At 51.1% G+C, this 21152-nt stretch overlaps 1 protein-coding gene across 2 annotated transcripts in view; it reads left to right on the top strand.

The window, feature by feature from the left end:
* CAPS (calcyphosine) overlaps nt 1-21152 on the top strand; it is a 99188-nt gene that overhangs the window by 58456 nt on the left and 19580 nt on the right. For both annotated transcript variants that reach the window (XM_085636809.1, XM_085636810.1), the window contains exon 4: nt 8429-8638. In XM_085636809.1, coding sequence (XP_085492935.1) covers nt 8429-8638 — 210 coding nt within the window. The remainder of the gene's footprint in view (nt 1-8428; nt 8639-21152) is intronic.

Raw genomic sequence — 21152 nt, 5'->3', positions numbered from 1 at the left:
GCTGCACATCGCGAAGCGGAGTTTTCTGCACTCCACGAGCTCCGCGGAGTACAGAAAACTCCGCGAATAGAGCGAAGTTCACTGCCCAGGGCTAGTTGTTAGCTATGTTGATTATGCTGCCTGCTATTTTGGAAATGTGAGAGGTACACAGAGAATTCAGAGAGATGAAAAGAAATTTCAGAAAATGTATGAACTAGGTGTGGGCAGATTTATATACAGCCAATGCCAAATGTTTTTTTTTTTTAAATGTCTTTATTAGGTTTTCAAAAATAGCAAATTAATAAAATTACAACATAGAGCATGAAAAGCGATGATTCTAAAGGATACATAGTTTAAAGTATTGAGCATGCAGAGTCCATAGCATCTGAAAGAAACACGTTAGTTAGATTCCTCACCTTAGAATATCCCCAGACGTCAGACTGGATCCGGAAGATTTTTCGTCAGCAATACCCCTTGTGCGTCGCTAGGCGTCGTCTGCGGCTCCGCGTCCGTCGTCGGCGTCGTGCGCCGGAATGACGTCGTCAGAGTACTTAGACGCCGCCCTCGCGCGCTGACATCAGTTCTTCTTTTTTCCGCGCCAGTAAGCGCAGATCCGGGAGAGCTACCCCTTTAGTCATTTTTTGACTAACTTTTTCGATCCTTTTTGATCTTGTCTCGACTCCGGTGCCGGTAGGATGCCTGGTTTTAAAGCCTGTGCTGACTGTAGCCGCTTGATGTCGGTTACGGACCATCACCGCCGGTGCCTTTACTGCTTGGGCCTCGACCACGACGCGGAGTCGTGTTCGGACTGCAAGGCCCTGACCTCGAAGGCTAGACGGGAGCGGTCCCGTAAGCTTCTCGAGATTCGCCACTCGGCTCCGCGCCCCTCTCGATCCCGGTCCAGGAGGAGGTCCAAGGATCGGTCGCGGAGCCGCAGCCGACGTCATCATCGGTCGTCGGGATCCAAGTCTTCGGGTAAGTTGAAGCACTCGAAGAAGTCCAAGAGGCGACACCGCTCTTCGGACTCCCCTCGCCGGTCGCGCGACTCGGCCGAGGGTCAGGGTGGTTCCACCCCCACGGCTCCGGCGGAGCCGCAGGCGCCGCGCAAGTCCCCATACCCACCGGTCCCTGGGACTGACGCGACGCCGGCGGAAGTCAGTGCCTTCCTCTCGGCCATAAGGAACCTGGCTCCGCCGTCGACGCCCGTTGGCGCGCCTTCGGGCCCCGCGGACCCGACTGGGCAACCTTGCCTGCCGGCTGCTCCGGCCCCGGCGCCGTCGACGGCTCCGGCCTCGACGCCGCAAGCGCCCAAGGGACCCGTTCCCGAGTCCCCGCCGACGCCGGTCGACCTCGTCACGCCTCCTCTGCCGGCGTCGACACCGGTACCACCTCCGACGCCGACTCGGCGCCGCTGGAGACACATTTTGTCTATCGCCCGGCTCCGATCCTTCCTCCTGCATACCAGGAATCGGATGATGGGGGCGAATGGGAGGGATCCGAGGATCCTATGGCCGCTCAGGCTCAACTGTCACAGGGCTGGGCAGATGAACTGGGGGAGGCCAGTGGTCTGGATACCTCTCCAGACACTGGATTCATCTCTCCTCCGACTGTGGCTTCGGAGGAGGGTGCTGCTTTCTCTGTGGTGCTGCGCAAGGCGGCCGCAGCCCTTGGGCTCGAGCTACCTGCCGTGGCTGTGAGGACTAACGTCCTCACTGAGGTGCTTCAGTCTGCAGCAAGCTCCACTGAGCCTCTGCTGCCATTCAATGAGGCCCTCACTGACGTTCTGCAGGGCACCTGGTCCAAGCCCTCCACAGTTCCTCCTGTGAACAGGAACGTCGCCAGGCGCCACCGCCCTGCTCCGGGCGACCCCAGTTTTCTGTCCCAACACCCTACCCCCGAGAGCCTGGTTATCCAGGCCTCTACCTCCCAATCCTCCTTCCCGACCGCTCCGCCGGACCGGGATTCCAAGAGACTGGAACAGTTCGGCAAAAAGCTGTTCTCCTCCCTTAGTTTGGGTCTGCGGTCTTTAAACACCGCCTGTCTCTTGGACCGTTATTCCCACTCTCTGTGGGATGCGGTGGAGGACGTGCTGCCCCTGTGTCCGGAGGAGGTCCAGACACGACTTACCCAGGCTCTGGCCGATGGGAGGGATGCAGCGCGACATGCTATCCGATGTGGGCTTGACACTACGGACTCGCTGGGTAGGGCGATTTCTACCTCAGTGGCGCTTAGACGTCACGCCTGGCTGCGGTCCACGTCCTTTTCGGGCGATGTCCAGAGCACCCTCATGGACATGCCCTTTGATGGCACTCACCTTTTCGGCGAGAAAGCGGACAGTGCGCTGAATCGCTTTAAGGACTCCCGGGCTACGGCCAAGTCCTTGGGCCTCTCGGCCCCGCGGTCGCAAACTTCCGCCTTTCGCCCCTTTTGTGGCCAAGGAAGGGGTGCCTCCTCACGTGCGCCTAGCCACCAGCCGCAGAATCAACCTGCGCGCGGTCGCGGACGTGGTTTCCGCCGAGGCAGTTCTGGAGGACGACGCGGTCAGCCCACATCCACCCCGGCAGCATCCGCCTCAAAGCCTTCCTAGTCCGAGCTTTCAGGCCCATTCCACGCCAGTGGGCGGCAGAGTTCGCCATCACCTGCTCCACTGGCGGTCCATCACATCGGACAGGTGGGTGCTGCAAATCGTCCGAAGGGGCTACTCCCTCCCCTTCGAGACGACCCCTCCAGCCATGCCACCGCAGCACCACCGTATCTCGGGGGATCATTTGAATCTTCTCCACGAGGAAGTTTCGGCCCTCTTGGCCAAGGGGGCCGTCGAGTGCGTTCCGAGCCCAGACGTAGGTCGTGGTTGTTACTCCCACTACTTTCTGGTTCCCAAGAAGGGCAAAGGGGGCCTACGCCCTATCTTGGACCTCCGGAACGTCAATGCCTTCCTCCGGTAGGAAAGGTTCAAGTTGTTAACTTTGGCTCAGGTTCTAGCTGCCCTAGACCCTGGAGACTGGATGGTAGCGTTGGACTTGCAGGACGCATATTTCCACATCCCCGTCCTGCCGGCCCACCGACGTTACCTGCGGTTCACGGTGGGCCAAGAGCACTTTCAGTTTACCGTGCTCCCCTTCGGCCTCACCAGTGCCCCTCGGGTGTTCACGAAAGTGATGGCGGTGGTCGCAGCTCATCTGCGCAGATCAGGGGTTCCAGTCTTCCCCTATCTCGACGACTGGTTGTTGAAGGCGGGCTCGCCCCAGACAGTCGTCTCCCACCTCCAGACTACGGCGGATCTCCTGCATTTGCTGGGATTTTCCATCAACGTGCCGAAGTCACACTTGAGTCCCTCTCAGGAGCTCCTCTTCATCGGAGCGGTTCTCGATTCGGCGCAGTTCCGGGTCTATCCGCCGGAACAGCGGGTCCGTGATATTCAGGCCCTGATTCCCATCTTTCGGCCTCTATCCTGGGTTTCGGTCAGGCTAGTGTTGCGGCTTCTGGGGCTGATGGCCTCCTGCATCCTACTAGTGCATCACGCCAGGCGGCGCATGCGGGCTCTGCAGTGGGACCTGAAGTTTCAGTGGGCCCAGCATCACGGCAACCTGTCCGACCATGTCTTGATCTCGGAGGGCACTGCCCGGCAGTTGCAGTGGTGGCTCACGGACCGCGATTGGGTCAAGGGCAAGAGCCTCTCCCTTCCCCAACCGGAGCATGTCGTAGTGACGGATGCGTCCCTCCTGGGATGGGGTGGCCATATGGGAGAGGCGGAGATCAGAGGCCTCTGGTCTCCGGCGGAGTCTCGTCTCCACATCAACCTGTTGGAGTTGAGAGCGATCCGACTTGCACTGAAAGCCTTCCTTCCCTCTGTCAGGGGAAGTGTCGTGCAGGTGTTCACAGACAACACCACCGCCATGTGGTATTGAAACAAACAGGGCGGGGTGGGGTCGTGGACCCTTTGTCAGGAGGCTCTGCGCCTCTGGACGTGGCTGGAACACCAGGGCGTCACCCTAGTGGTTCAACATCTGGCGGGCTCTCTGAACGCCAGAGCAGACGAACTCAGCCGCCGGTGCATGATGGATCACGAATGGCGTCTGAACTCCGAAGTGGCGCAAGGTCTCTTTCAGCAGTGGGGAGAGCCTTGGTTAGATCTATTCGCCACCGAAGAGAACGCGCAATGTTCAGCAGTTCTGCGCGTTGGAATTTCCAAGGCGGCACTCGCTCGGCGACGCTTTTCGTCACGAGTGGAGTTGCGGTCTGTTGTACGCCTTTCCGCCTATACCACTTCTGCCCAGAGTGCTGAAGAAGATCAGGCACGACCGGGCCCAAGTCATCTTGGTGGCTCCGGATTGGGCACGAAGGTACTGGTATCCCGAGCTACTCAGTATGCTGACCGATCCTCCGATACGTCTGCCCCTTCGGGAGGATCTTCTGTCGCAGCAGCAGGGGACGGTCCTCCACCCGAACCTGTCCAGCCTCCACCTCCATGCCTTGGAGATTAAGCGGCGGCAGTTGATGCCATTTGACTTGCCTCCTGAAGTCTGTGATATCATTCTGGCAGCCAGGCGTCCCTCCACAAAGACGGTATACGCCTGCCGGTGGAACACATTTGTGGCATGGTGCACAGCAAAGGCTGTGGATCCCCTTTCCGCCCCTCTTTCTGAGGTTCTCCTCTTTCTTCTTTCTTTGGCCCGGCAGGGCTCTGCCCTGGGCACCTTGAAAGGTTATCTTGCTGCCATCTCTGCCTTCTTGCGGCTTCCTGATCAGCCTTCTCTTTTCAAGTCCCCTGTAGTTACACGCTTTCTTAAAGGCATTACTCACACGTTCCCTCCTGTCCCTTTTGTAATGCCTCAGTGGGACTTGAATCTTGTTCTCACATTTCTCATGTGCACTCCCTTTGAGCCTCTTCATAATTGTCCTCTTCGTCTGCTGACGCTTAAGACTGCTTTTCTGGTAGCCATCACCTCGGCTAGACAGGTGAGTGAGCTCCAGGCTTTATCTTCAAAGCCTCCTTTTCTCTCTGTTCATCCGGACAAGGTTGTCCTTCGGCCTCGTCCTTCCTTTCTACCGAAAGTGGTGACTCCCTTTCATCTTGGGCAATCTGTCACCTTGCCCACCTTCTTTCCGCCTCCGCATCCTTCCAAAGAGGAAGAGAGGCTCCACCGTCTGGACCCAAAACGTGCGCTCTCCTTTTATCTGGACCGCACGAAGCAGTTCCGGGTGGACGACCAACTTTTTGTTGGATACGTGGGTGCTAAGAAGGGGAAAGCTGTGCACAAACGGACCATCTCTCGGTGGGTCGTTTTGTGCATCAAAATGTGTTATTCCTTGGTAAAAAAGGACCCTCCTGTTGGGCTGCGCGCCCATTCTACTCGGGCCACAGCGGCTACTACTGCTTTGGGACGGGGTGTCCCTTTGCAGGACATCTGTCAGGCGGCGACGTGGGCTTCGCTACACACGTTTGCCAGGCATTATTGCCTTGACAGCCAAGTCCGGAGGGATGGCTTCTTTGGCCGTTCTGTCCTCCAGGACTTTCTGGTGTGATCTTGGTTAGCAGACCCACCACCGGGGATGGTATTGCTTGGGTATCTATTCTAAGGTGAGGAATCTAACTAACGTGTTTCTTTCAGATGAACAAGTTACTTACCTTCGGTAACGATGTATCTGTAAGAAACATTAGTTAGTTAGATTCCTCAACAACTCACCCATCCTCCCCGTTCTGCGAACTGACATCTAGGGTTAAGGTTATCCTTTTCAGGCCCCTAGATTTTTGGCACCAGTGTCGGTCTTTGCATGGCTCTGCGTTTCTGGCGCGGAAAGCTATGTACAAGAACTGACGTCAGCGCGCGAGGGCGGCGTCTAAGTACTCCGACGACGTCATTCCGACGACGGACGTGGAGCCGCAGACGACGCCTAGCGACGCGCAAGGGGTATTGCTGACGAAAAATCTTCCGGATCCAGTCTGACGCCTGGGGATATTCTAAGGTGAGGAATCTAACTAACTAATGTTTCTTACAGATACATCGTTACCGAAGGTAAGTAACTTGTTCATCAGGAGCAAGGAAGCATCGGCAAGATTTATAAAGCACCACAGGGCATTCAACCCTAGGTGCATCTCTAACCAGACACCCAGGACACAGCATCTGTACTTCGCTATCCCAAATTACCTCTCTCATCGACCTCAGGCTCCAAATCATAGCAATGTAACCAGGGTCCCCATACTTTGTTTATTTGTGGGCACTTCATGCTCTTACATATGACTCGCTCAGAGGCCATGTACATATAGCCATACCCGCCTTCCGCTAATGCCAAATGTTTATCTTACGTGGCTAATTGCAACATACATGGTCAGGGAGGCCGAAGGGTGTCATCTTTATGAGCTGTATCAAGGGGTGTAAATAAATAATTGCACTTTCTGATGAACCCATAGTGTGTGGAGGACATCCTGGAAATTTTGATGTTAACTTTGAAGAACGTCTCACAAGTGGCTATTGAGAATGTTGATTGTATGCTGTGATTAATGAAGAAAGCATCAGCTGAAACGGTTTGTGGATTTGCAGGTTTTGATCATCTAGAAGAATACGTGAAAATTTGTATCAACCTTCGGTTCCTTCTGAGCTTTCGTCTGTAGTTTTCAATGGGCACGATTATAAATCTTAAGTGTTTAATAGCAGAGTTAGTTTACAGAAGTCAGAATGTTGAGGTCAAAATGAACATAAACATTCAGAGTTATCCCTCCCAGAGGGGTTTCAGAATGATGTTAAAAACTGTAACAAGAGAAGTAGTGACAGTGCTAGAGATTTGACCGCATTGGGGAAGTATCCTAGAATCTCTTCATTGAACAATAAGGGATTTAAACACAGTATAAAGCTGAAGAGTTTAGCCACTCCGATAACACTCAAACTTTGGGATACACCTTTAGAGTGAGTGAAGGACTAGTCTGTATTTTGACAGCCTTTCAAAACGTTGCGGGTCATTGGTGAACTATCAGGTTGAGTTGAATGTTGTCTCACATGTTACAGCTGTCAACTTTGCAGTTGTGGATCAGTGTTTTTATCGGATGCTCTAAGAACTTTCATATTAAATGTCTAAAAAACAATTTTGTAAGAGGTGTCCAGGTAGTATGTGCTTTACACGATTATAACATGATTAGAACATATGCGGTGTTAGTTACTGGAGTAACACCTAAGATTCTATACTGCTGGAGGAAATGTCAGACTTGCAACAGTAACCCCACAGAGTATGTTGTGGCACAACTATGTTGAAAATGCTCTGAGTCAACAATTCTCAATACAAAAATCAAAATCCGCCACAAGGATATGTCCTTGAATGACGCCTGAATGTCTGCAGAAAACCTAGTTGCCCACATCTAAGCATGTTGCCAAAATATTACTCTGCTGCCAATAGCATGGCATATGTTATCAGTCGATTCCCTATGAGGGGTGTTTGAAAGGGAAGGCATTTGGATCCACCTTACTCGTTTATGCTTGCACCACACAAGCGTTTCTGGCGTAGGGTGTTTTATCAAAAAATCAGGTTCACCCGTGGGCAGTCTATGTCACCAGGCCACAGGTGGACTGGCCGGAGGAGCCTACCATAAGTTGATCAAGTGCCCATGAGGGTGTCTGTGGGTGTCTCCTTGAATGGGAACAGACGCTGTGATGATGGCGATCTGGTTTGGAGTGTGTCAGTAAGCAATTGGCTTCAGTTTCAGTCGTAGGCAATTTAGTGGCTCTGAAGCTCTGGGCCCTGTTCCTGCAAAGAGGGAACTTTCTGCTATTGTTTGGCCAGGTAGTTATTCCAGCTCGATCTCAGTTGTGGTGTCCAGCCCACCGGCATTCTGTAGGCCTAGGTAAAGACTTTCATCAGCGCAATGGGGGAGTGGGGGCAGGAGACTGTTCACAGCCTAGTCATCATGGGAGTTGTAAGGTGGGTTTTATAGGCCATGGACTGCTTCAAAATTGTAGCCAAATAGATCCTCCGTCTTGTGGTAATACTGATGTTGTAGAGGAGACTAAGGAGCTAGCTGAATGACCACTGACTATTCCTTGAAAAATCTCATAGTGTAACATAGGACTGGTGCTGGCTGATATCAATTTTGGGCTCAAAGACTGGTGCCTAAGTCGGACCCGGCACCTGTGCTAGCGCTGGTGGCATGAGAAGGCCCATGGGCAGAAGTATGACTAGAGGCCCCTATGGCACCAAAGGCGCACCTGAGGATGCCAGTAGGATGTGAAGTATCATCATCCTGGCCTCCTTAAAGGCTGAAATGTTATCAATGGTTGATAAATTTGGGTGCACCTGGACCAAGTGTGGCAAAAGATCTGGTTCAGGTTGGTGCTGCTACTATTTGGTGTGAATCAATTTGTACCACCTTTTCTGTGTCTACCGGAGATTCTGAGCTCAAATGAAAAGGTGTACTATATAGTATTTTGTTTACAACAATAACATTTGTTATTTTTTTTAGCCACCCATGTCTGAGACGAGAAAGAAAGTCATCAATGATGCCTTCAGTAAGCTAGACAAGTCAGGTGATGGCGTTGTGACTATTGCAGATCTAAGAGGCACTTATAATCCAAAATGTCACCAGAAGTACCAAAACGGAGAGTGGAATGAAGATCAAGTGTTCAAGCATTTTCTGGACAACTTTGATTCACCAGATAAGAAAGATGGAATGGTATGTAGCATGTATTTCTTCGTAGATATTATTGTATGTTTATAAACCTATATATAAAATAAAGGCTGCTCTTTTGAACAAAGAAGTAAAAATAACTTTTTATGTATTATACAACACTTCTGCTGTGCCCAAGGATGTTAAATAACAGGTGTTACTATCCCACGATTCAGTAGCACATTCACTTAATTGAAGAACACCCAAGTTTAGCCAATGAGTTGAAAGCACACATCATGCTCACTCCCCTTGTGGCCACCATAGCACAGATTTTGTACCTCATGTAAGTGTGTCAGAGTTCCAAGACAGTACTCTGGTCTTTGCTACATTTACTTCAGAAAAATCAGGTTTTCATCTTTTCAGCTCCCCTGGACACCAACCCAAGCCCAACTTCACTAACTACTTCCCAGTAAATGTTCTTTAAGGATTATTTTCTTCTGGGGCGGTGAAGCTTCAGTGATGATGCACCCTTTCTTCAGACGGAAAAGTTCTCCAGTATTTGGGGTGTCTTTCATAGATTCACATGCTTGAATATTCCCCGTCGTCGAAGTGGGAGTCCCACGGTATATATAAAAAGCAATAAGTATCATGTATATATACATATACACATACATAACCACATAAGAGTATATACATACCCAAATAAACTTATATATATATAGTTCAAATAACATATCAAGTTAAAATACCATAGGATAGCATTGAGACATAGGAAAGCATTGAGAAAAAGAATCACTTTGCTAACATATCACTGTCATTTTATAGTCCAAACTCCAGCCAATCAGGCGCTAGCACCCTCTAGAACCTTCTCCTCAGAGGCTCAGACCCTCAGATTTTCTACCGCACGTCGTGTGAAGGGAGTCTCCCTGAGCTCTGCTCAGTTCTTCATCTGGTTTGAGGTTTTTTGTCTCTCATCATGTCTGCAAGTAAGAAATCTCTTTTCCGTCCTTGTTCATCTTGCGGAAAGTCAAGACTTTTCTCTGAGGATCCCCATGAGAAATGTATTTATTGTCTGTATCCTGATCATAAGGTGGCTAACTGTAAGATCTGCAGAACTTTCTCTCACAAAACTTTGAAAGATAGAGAAGGTCGCCTTTTAATATGGCTTCAAAAACTAAAGGATACAGACAACCCACTTTCTGAGGTGGAAAGTGTAGCCTCTGTCAAAACAGGAGTCTCCTCAAAGCGTGGAAGTGTCCAGGACTTGCCATCTCCTTTTCTGAAAAAGAAGAGACTTCACCTTGAGGAAGTGTCTACAGGCAAAGTCTCTGTTACCACGTCTGCGCCCCCGAGACGTAGCTCTCAGGCGTCTTTGACTCCGTCAGTACATGTTTCCAGTCAGAAACTGTCAAAACCGTTGACGGGCCCGTCGACGGCCCCTCCGTCGACGAGATCGGCTACTTCATCAGCCTCGTCGACGACGGTGACGACGGTATCGAGCAGATATCCTTCGTCGACAACACTGACTTCGTCGACGTCTTCTCCGTCGACGGTAGTATGTGTGCTCTTAGAACTATCTCGTCAACGATACCACTCACTTCTTCGTCGACGACTGGGAAGCTGGCGCTTCCGTCGACGTCTACAACTCCGTCGACGATGGATAAAAAGAAGAAGAGGAAATCTTCATCGTCGACGACAGCCCCGTCGACGACATCCTCGTCGACGACAGCCACACCGTCGACGACAGCCACACCGTCGACGACAGCCCCGTCGACGGCAGCCACCCCGTCGACGGCAGCCTCCTCGTCGACGACAGCTCCGTCGACGATTACTTCGTCGACGGTCGCCTCGACGACGGTGGGGTAAAATTTTGCGACAATGCCATTGGTGCCAATGTCAACGCCAGCACCGGGGTCTGTGGACAGCTCCTTAATGCTACGTCGTAAGGCCATGCTAGACCCAGTTATGTTACCACCTGGACCACGGCCACCTCGTCAACTATTTCCCTCAGGGGATGAGGACGATTCGGATGAGGGCGATCAGTCTCTTTTTCGGGATGCTCATAGTCCTTCTGAGCTACATATAAAGTGCCAAGAGTCTGAGGAGGATGAATACTATGAACAGGAAGAAGAGCAAAATTCCTCTGCTCCGGTTCCTATGGTGCAGCTTCCTGTGCGGCTTATTTCCAACCTCCAATATATGTTGGAAGATTATAATCGTCGCTTTCCAGCATCCTCTCAAAATTCTCCACGTGAAGCGCCATCTGAGGTTCCACCTCATCCTATATTGCCAACGATACCCACGCCCTCCACACCTGCACTGCCTTCCAATGCAGAGGATGATAATATGGACAATCTGGATACGGAAGAGGGTGAGCTCTCAGAGGACGACTCTATGGCGGACTGGGATGATTACCAAATCAATTCGCCCGCATCACCGCCAAGGTCACCAGTCAACTCGCCACCTGTCGACATAACAGGGTTCCATCAGCTGATGGAGAGAGCAGCGCAACGCTTTCACCTTCCCATGGTGGTTAGGGAAGAGGACTGTTTCTTGTACGACTTCAAGTCCCAGCCTCAGAAACAAGTACGAGCTGTGCCAATCATAGACTTCATATGGAATGAAGGCATAAAGTTAATGAAGACACCTAATTCTATTCCGGCGGTGCTCCCACGCCTGGAGAAAAAATATAAAGCTCCGGATTCTTCCCCAGCCTGCTTGGTGTCTCAACCTAAGCCGGACTCAGTGATCACACAAGCGGCACAGCGCCGCTCCAAGAATCCATCATCTCCAATGTCGGCGCCTCCGGATCGCGACGGCCGTCGCCTGGATGCCATAGGCAAGAAGTTTTCAACCATGGCGTCAACAACGGTCCGGGCTGCGAATTCTTTGGCAATCCTCGGCCGTTATGATAGACAGATGTGGTCGGACATGGCTGCATTGGTCAAGCTTATACCGGAGGATTCTAGAGCGGAAGCTCAGAAGATCCTGCAAGAGGGTGAGAGGGCGTCATCCGAGATCATTGACTGCTCTGTTGACATCGCATCCACCGGTTTCCGCCAATTGGCGGGAGCAGCCGTCCTAAGAAGACAGGGCTGGCTTCGATCAACCTCTTTTCGGCAAGAGGTCCAAGCTAAGATTTTGGACATGCCATATGACGGGGAGTCATTATTCGGCCAGCATGTGGAAGATGCCTTGCAAACCATAAAAAAGGACACGGATACGGCTCGTTCCCTCGGCACTCTACAGTTTAGGAAGCAGCCCTTTCGAGGTGCGCGCGGCCGCGGCACCTCCTCATCATCATCCTTTCGTGGCTCCTCGTCCCAATACCGCTCGTACAACCAAGGGCAACAACGGTACTTTTCACAACCGCAGCAGTCCTACAGACAGCAAACTAGCAAGTCATATAGAGGAAAGTCGAATTACAGAGGGAATTCAACCAAGAAGCAGTGACTGTGTACGGAAAAAACTTCCTTTTCCCAGTTATCCTCTAGTTCTTGTTGGAGGAAAAATCTCCCAGTTCTTTTCAACCTGGTCCTCAATCACTTCGGACCGCTGGGTTCTGGATATTATTTCAAGGGGCCACGCCCTAGAGTTTGTGAAGGTTCCTCCACGCACACCTCCATCCGGGCCACCACCCGCCCATCTCAAAGAACTTTTCAAACAGATCCAAATAATGTTAAACAAGGGTGCCATCGAAGTGGTTCCGAAATATCAAAGAGGGTTGGGATTCTATTCCCGTTTTTTCCTCATACTAAAGAAATCAGGGGAATGGCGTCCCATCCTCGATCTCAGATTGCTCAACAAATTTCTCAAGACTCAGTCCTTTCGGATGCTCACATTGAAGGACATCCTCCAATTCTTTTCTCAGGAGAATTACATGACAACGATCGATCTGCAGGACGCATATTTCCATGTGCCCATTCTACCACGCCACAGGAAATACCTACGATTTCGAGTGGGCCACAAGGATTACCAATTCAAAGTCCTACCCTTCGGACTCTGCTCAGCCCCGCGGGTCTTTACAAAATTCCTGGCCCCGGTGGTGGCTCACTTACGACAAGAGGGTATTCAGATATACCCCTACCTGGACGATTGCCTCATCAAAGCTCAATCCTCCCACCAGGCGGCCCTCGATACCCAGCGCTGTCTCGATCTGTTCCAGTCCCTGGGGTTGTCGATCAATGTACAAAAATCTCAACTCACGCCGACTACGTGCAAGACCTTTCTCGGCGCTTGTATCAATACGAGCACAGCCATGGCTTTCGCTTCAGCAGAGCGTCAAGAACGGATTCAACAGCTTGCGAGCTCCATCGCAGCAAAGCAGTCAGTTTCAGTCCGCATATTGAAATCCTTTCTGGGAATGGCGTCCTCATGCATCGCTTTGATCCCTCTCTGCAGACTAAAGAGTCGCATCATCCAAGAGGAGTTAGACAAGCAGTGGCGCCAGGTTTCCGGTTCCTTCAACGATCAGATCGTGGTGTCACCCCGCATGGCTCAAGCGCTGCATTGGTGGACCCATCCAGCCAACATCGCAGCAGGAACATCTTTTCTGTCGACAACCCCAGAACTCGTCCTTACCACGGACGCATCCATGGAGGGTTGGGGCGCACATTTTCAAGATCTATCCGTCAAGGGCCAATGGTCAGCGGCTCAGCGTTGCTGGCACATCAACAGACTGGAACTGATGGCCATTTTCTTGGCGTTGAAATCCTTCCGCCTGCAGTTCCAAGGGAAGTCAGTCCTCATTCAGACGGACAACACCACGTGCATGCACTACCTGAACAAACAGGGCGGGACAAGATCTCCACTGTTCTCCCGTCTGGCGCAGAGGATTTGGAGTTGGGCCATACTCCATCAGATGACGTTACAAGCAATTCATCTGCCCGGCATTTCCAATACTCTGGCGGATGCACTCAGTCGGTCAGCATCATCAACCCACGAGTGGGAGTTACATCAACCGACTTTGGAATTTGTCTTCAACCTTTGGGGTCACCCGACAATCGACCTCTTCGCAACCCCGCAGAATGCAAAATGCCAGTCCTACGCAAGCTGGTTTCCCCACGAAGGGTCGTGCGGAAATGCCCTTTCGATCAATTGGTACGGGATATTTGCGTACGCTTTTCCGCCGATTCCTTTGATTCCGCGAGTGCTGCGGAAGATGAGACAACAACCGTGCCATGTACTTCTAATAGCTCCACGGTGGCCTCGGCAAGCATGGGTTTCGGAGTTGCTTCTCCTATCCCAACGCGAGCCCATCCTTCTTCACCTGAAGCCGGATCTGCTGACAATGAACGATGGTCGGATATGCCATCCGAATCCCAGCTCTCTCAGCTTGTCGGCTTGGAACCTGAGCACCTTGAATTTGCTCATTTGAACATTCCTCCAGCCTGCAGGGAGGTGTTAGCTAAGGCAAGAGCTCCATCCACAGTGAAAACGTATAAGCTTAAATGGAAGCGATTTTGTCTTTGGTGTGCTTCCACCCACATTCATCCTGTGCACGCTCCTCCAGAACACATTCTGCCGTTCTTCCTACAACTAGCGCAGTCTGGATTATCGCACTCTACCTTAAAGGTCTTTCTAGCGGCAATATCTCGCTTCCGACAAGATAGCTCGTCCTCTCTCTATTCATCCAGAGTCATACAACAATTTTTCAAGGGTCTCTTCCGCATGTTCCCGCCCATTCGGCGTCCTCCACCCACGTGGCGCCTGAACATCGTGCTGGCTCAGCTTATGAAGGCGCCCTTCGAACCTATCCACTCAGCGGATGTCAAATTTTTAACTTGGAAAGTGGCCCTCCTCCTTGCTCTGACCTCTTCCCGCAGAGTCAGTGACATTCACGCTTTTACAATAAAGCCTCCGTTCCTTCAATTCAGATCGGACTGTGTCATCCTCCGCACTAATCCGGTTTTTATACCTAAAGTACCATCCGATTTCCATCTTAACGAACCGGTGCTTTTAAAGACTTTTTTCCCGCATCCACAAACCCCGGCGGAGCAAAGCTTACACTCTCTGGACTTGAAGAGATGTCTTAAATTCTACATTAGCAGAACTCAATCCTTTCGCAAATCTGACCAGTTGTTTGTGGCCTACGGGCGTACTTGCAAAGGACAATCGGTCACCAAACCTACGATTGCCCGTTGGGTTTCATCAGCAATCTCTTTTTGCCATCAAAAGGCTGGTAAGCCTCTGTCTTCGGGAGTGAGAGCCCATTCAACGAGGGCTATGTCATCTTCCACTGCCCTGTTCGCTGGTGTGCCCATCCATCAGATATGCCGGGCAGCTACGTGGTCCAGCAGGCACACGTTTACGAAGCACTACTGTCTGGAATCCATTAACGAAGCAGACACGGCTGTGGGACAGGCAGTTCTACGAAATCTGTTTAAATAAGGTGAGCCTCTGCTACTTCCCTCCTCCTGGGGTATTATTGATTGCGTTTTAAATACATTGTCATTGTATTACATGCAATATCAATACGGCTTGGTCAGCCGAATACTGTTTACTGCTTACTATTCTATTCAAGCATGTGAATCTATGAAAGACACCCCAAATACTGGAGAAGAACAAATGTTACTTACCTGTAAACTGTGGTTCTCCAGAATTGGTGTCTTTCATAGATTCACATGCGACCCACCCTCCTCCCCTCAGAGGCTCTCTTCTCCTCTTTCGGCTCTATGGTCACTCTCGTGCTCGAAAATCTGAGGGTCTGGGCCTCTGAGGAGAAGGTTCTAGAGGGTGCTAGCGCCTGATTGGCTGGAGTTTGGACTATAAAATGACAGTGATATGTTAGCAAAGTGATTCTTTTTCTCAATGCTTTCCTATGTCTCAATGCTATCCTATGGTATTTTAACTTGATATGTTATTTGAACTATATATATATATAAGTTTATTTGGGTATGTATATACTCTTATGTGGTTATGTATGTGTATATGTATATATACATGATACTTATTGCTTTTTATATATACCGTGGGACTCCCACTTCGACGACGGGGAATATTCAAGCATGTGAATCTATGAAAGACACCAATACTGGAGAACCACAGTTTACAGGTAAGTAACATTTGTTCATATCTGTCTTCAAGGCCTGTTTGGCTCGTGGACTAAATAACATTTTTGTGGTTGATCTGCATTTGAAAGGCCTTTATTGTCTTGATTAGATACAGAAGGCATCCAGTTGCAGCATTGGTAAGACTTTTAGAGACCAGGTACCTAGCCTTATTGCTCTAAGAGCACAAAAATGTCTCCCAATACTGGGTATGACCACTTCACATTGGATTATTTTTCAAAAAGGTGCCTCTCTAGCAACATCTGCTAAAAAGATGAAGAGGGAACTCATGGAGACGTCGGACATGTTCAGCAAGGACTCACCTACAAACTATGTATTTGCTCTAAAAAACACAAAAAAGTGGCACAGAAAAGCTACAGCAGATGTTCTGGTGCCTTTCATGCTTACCACATCATCTAAGAGCAAAATATTTCAGGTTTCAAACCACCATCTATATGTACATTGTCGTAGACCATCTTGTCGTTAGCTTTGACGGCCATGAGCACTTTGTTATCAATGAATGTCAGCTGCTTCTTCACCTCTGGGACCTCTGCTGTCTTCTGTCTTGTTCCAGTCAACAGGCTTGGATGTAGGCAAGAGCTCAATTCCAGAATTGCTGGAGGTGCCCACAAGCTTCATTACAGTTTCATTCATCCATTAAGTTACTACGGCGATTTTGACTAGAGGATGAAGAAGCCATCCTTTCAGACAAAGACTAGTCTTTGACTGATTACAGTCCCCTACATTGAGGGTTCAGTACGTTCCAGAATAGTAGTCTGACCCACCACATGAGGAGTACCACTGTTCAGATAAGGGTCCTTATGACCCATGGAGGTATAATGACTATGAACCACCTTACGAGTGGTAGCATCCCAAGCGTGTACACTATCACAGCGTACTACAGATGGCACATGTCATAGGAGATTTCTTTAAGCCTTTCCAGCAGATGAAGTAATAATTATGTGCAAAGCTGACAAATCCAACTGCATTCTAACGGCAACCTATGCTTCTTGTCAGTCAGTCTGTTGTCATGTACAACAATCTCCAGTTACTCCTCCTCAAATGCAGCCACTTTGACCTTAGAAACCTCCCCTTCTGTAGTAGGGGATCTCTGTGTATAGTCATAATCTAGTGAATAGTCCCGCCCATGTGCGCGGACCCCGGAGCAATAAAAATAATCTCTTAAGTTGTCAAGCTATGCAGACCTGCAGCTACACTTAAGAGAGAATTCAAAGACAGTTAATGCAGCCTATATCCACAGGCTACACTGTCCAGTACTTCAACTAGAAAATTCCACCAACATTCACAAACAGCACTGCCTGCCCAGCTTTTTCCACAGAGAAAAACCTGCCTCCACCAGCAAAAGCCTCTGGAATGATAGAGAGGGAGGAATGGGCAGACAAGCCCCATAGGCTGCCATTATGTGGCTCAGAACAGGATACTGTGCCTTTCAGAAAGCTTTCCAGAACGTTTCCAGTATCCCAGAATGCACAGCAGGTCCCTTCTACTTTCAGTTCTTTTTTCCGGCTCCTGCTAGCAGGACCCTGGAGCATTAGCTCTTCATTTTTTGAGCTTTTAATTCATTTTTAGTGATTTTTTTTTCTGGATTTTTGAAGTTTCACTCGACGTCTTTGGCCTTTATCTACATTCTGCTGTGGTTTTTTGGCAGAATTTCTGCAGTTTTCTTGTCTCTATACAATCTGACAAGTGCTTTGACTGCGGTAGGAAATAAAGGCCAAAGCTGAAGCTCACAGAGTTTGTCTTCTGTGCTTGCCTGTGTCTTCTGTCTTTGACACCTGTCTAGGCATCTTCTTCAGCCTCTGGGTAAGGAGAGGGTAGGTCCTGTACCACGTCCCATGCTGTGTCCTCGGGGGTTTTCCCCAGTAGGAACACGACTTTAAAACGACGCGATTCCGGTCAGCATCGAGGACGGTGACGTTGAGAGCAGGTATGACACCGATATGCTCTCCGTCGACCCAGGACTCCGGTCGACGCGACATCAAAAGCCCACGTCAAGGAGTAGGCCTCGACGTCGAGGTGATGCTTGACGTCGAGGTGATGCTTGACGTCGAGGTGATGCTTGACGTCGAGGAGATGCTTGACGTCGAGGGCTTGACGTCGAGGTGATGCTTGACGTCGAGGCGGTGCTTGACGTCGATGCTTGGCGTCGATGCTTGACGTCGATGCTTGACGTCGATGCGATGCTTGACGTCGAGGCGATGCTTGACGTCGAGGCGATGCTTGACGTCGAGACGCAGTGATGCTTGACGTCGCGACGCAGTGATGCTTGATGTCGAGACGCAGTGATGCTTGGCGTCGAGACACAGTGATGCTTGACGTCGAGGCGATGCTTGACGTCGAGGCGAAGCTTGACGTCGAGGCGCAGTGATGCTTGACGTCGAGGCGCAGTGATGCTTGACGTCGAGGCGCAGTGATGCTCGACGTCGAGGCGCAGTGAAGTGATGTTCGACACCGTTGTGGTGGTGACGTTGCAGTGATGGCGAAGTCGCAGTGATGGTGTCGTCCCAGTGATGGTGATGTCATGGGTGACGTTGAGGGGTCATTACTGGCGCTCGATGTCTAGGTCCCGTTCTGGACCTCGCTCCGTAGTGAGCCTATCATCATAGGCGGGAACTTCGTTTTCCCGGCAACGTCGACTCTCGACGCTGAGCTGGGGATGGACGCCGAGGAACCCTTCGGAGTCTGGGGCTACTTACACGTGGTCCGCTCAGAAGCGAGGGACTTTGGTCCCTTCGCTTAGTTGGGAGTGTCTGCGTACCGGCTCATCTCCGGCTCATCTCCCACTCGCCGAGGGGCCTGTGGCTCCTCAGCCGGCGATCCCCTCCTGTGGAATTTTGATGTCCCTAGAACGAGGTCTCGTGTTGGGGCGTCGGTCCCATGGACTCCGCTGTCTTCCATAATGTCCCGTCGTCACCGTTATGGAAGGTCTCGGGTCAGGCATGTCAGGGATGCATCTTACGTGAGTATGGAGAGGTGCTCTCCTGCTCTTACGGATTTCCCCATTAGCGGGTTGTTCACTGGTGTGTGGTACTTGACTTTCGTTCACCGTCACCGGCCAGTAGGTTCTGGCTTCGGAGTTTCCTGTATAGTTGACATCAGTGATGTGTAAGACTCTACAGATGAAACCTCTTGCTGGGCCGTTGTGATAAATCCCTGTGTGAGTTCCTTCACCAAAGTGTGGATCTCCTGCCCAGAGACAGGGATAGTCTATAGGGCCTGATGATTGCGGATATACATTCTTCGGCTCTGCAGCAGATATTTAGCTTCAGGCGAAGCCCGGGCGTTGCCATGGTTTTGTTCTACGGCGACATACTTGTATTCGTCTGACATCTCTGAAGCCTGCGGCACAGCAGTGTGTTTCTAATCTCCCGTTCTCTGGCGCAACTCTTTTGCTCCCATGCGGATAGCGAGGTGGCCCGAATGAAGGCCGAGGCAGAGGCTTTGAAGGCTGTAGGTTTGGAGGGGCATGGAGAACGGCTTAAGGCCGTCCGCCTTTTCCAGCGGCGTTATGCCTCCCAGATTTTGTTTCTGCGGTCTCGCCATTGAATCATTCAGGTGCTGAATATCGTGCGACTCTTCCAGTTCTCCTCCAGCGCTCCCTCCAACTCAATCGTGCTACATGCGCGAGTTGTAGAAGGAGGCCACCACCCTCTTCCAGTAAAGGAAGATAGAATCGGCTCCTCTGGGACGGAATGGAATGGAATGGGATGGTACTCACTGTTCCTTCTAGTGTGCAAGGGAGACATGACCGAGTTTGGACCCGTGTTCGGCGTGCGACAAGCTGACTCGTGGGGTCAAAGAGTAATAAATTCCGGTGGAGGTCCCTGCATTAGATTTCCCCTCAACTTCATCAGGGAGACTGACTATGCGCATTAGATCTGAAGGCCGCAGATTCTCACGTACCCCTGGCGGGGAAAATATCGCGAGTTCCTGCTTTTCACAGTGGGCAACGACCATTATCATTGCTTTGTGCCTCCTTTCGGCCTGAAGTCAACACCTCGGAATGTTCCATACGCAAGGACGTAGTGGCTGCGCATATGAGAGTAACAGTGTCTTTGTCTATCCGTTTCTGGACGACTGGTTGGTCAAGGCAGCTACTTTCAGGTAGCGCGCCTGCATTTCACTCGGACTTTCTCTCTCTTACTTCGTTTGGGCCTCCGCACCAACCTCACGAGGTCTGTCTTGGCTCAACGAATGTGTGTCCTTCGGAGGGGAGACACTCTTCGATCCTTCGGAAGGCTCGAGTTCTCAAGCTGGGGTTGCACGTCAACATGTCCAAGTCTGTCCCGACGCCGGTCCAGTGCATACAGTACGTGGGGGCCTCCATCTCTACGCTGTCAGTAAGCGTGTCTCCTTCGGAGGAGAGACGATTGTCACTCCTTCGGAAGACTCAGGCCCTTATGACCGCTCCATCGACAACAGTGAGGAAGTGTCTTCGCTGCTGGGATCGATGGCATCATGTATCTTCCTCACGCACGGCTGCACATGAGACCACTGCTGGAGTGCTTTGAGGATCAGTGGGATCAGAGGACAGGTTCTTGGGACGACGAGATACGGCTGTCTCTGCATGCTCTTCAGTCGCTGAAGTGGTTGTGTTCAGCGGAAAATCTCCTCAGGGGGGTTTCCTTCCACAAGAACATTCCCACGTAGAGTATCGTGATGGATGCGTCGCTCCATGGCTGGGGAGCGCATTCCGGAGAGTGGTCCCCGTTGGAGTCGACGTACCACATGAATTACCTGGAACTCAGAGCCGTTTACCTGGCATTGAAGGCCTTCCATCCGTCCTTCCAGACCAACTCGCTGCTCGTCCAGACAGACAATACAACCACGATGTATTACCTCAACAAGCAGGGGGGGGTCGAGATCACGCACTCTGTCGCAGGAGGCACAGTCGATCTGGCACTGGCTTCTGGCCCGAGGACTGACAATTACGGCCACGCATCTGCCGGGTGTGCAGAATGTTCAGGCGGGCGCACTGAGCAGACTACTTCAGGAAAACCACGAATGGGTCAAAAACGACGAAGTACTAGGGGACGTCTTTGCAAGGTGGGGGACTCCAGACGTAGATCTGTTCGCCACCGCCAAACAGCAAATGCCGAGACTTCGCATCTAGGTCCTACCAGCGGGGGACGCTGGGGAATGCGCTATGGATCGACTGGTCGAACAGCTTTCTGTACGTTCTTCCATCCATTCCCCTGATTCCGGCGGTGCTCATCAAGCTGTCCCAGTCTGGGGCGCGGATGACCCTGATTGCCCCGGGATGGCCCAGACAGTGGTGGTTCACGGACTGCTTCACCGGTTTCTCCGTCCTCACATACGGCTGCCGTGCAGGCCGGACCTTATCACGAAGTTCGAGGGGCAGTTGGTGCACCCCAACCTCTCGTCTTTGAGTTTGGCGGCATGGCTCCTGAGATTGTGCAATGTGGACATTTGAATCTACCAGCAACGAGTGGAAGAGATTCTGCATCTGGTGCAAGTCCATGCACTTTGACCCGACGACATGTAAGGAA

The sequence above is a fragment of the Triturus cristatus genome, chromosome 12 (assembly GCF_964204655.1).
Source record: "Triturus cristatus chromosome 12, aTriCri1.1, whole genome shotgun sequence".
Lineage (NCBI taxonomy): Eukaryota > Metazoa > Chordata > Amphibia > Caudata > Salamandridae > Triturus > Triturus cristatus.
This window is presented reverse-complemented; position numbering and strand designations above follow the sequence as displayed.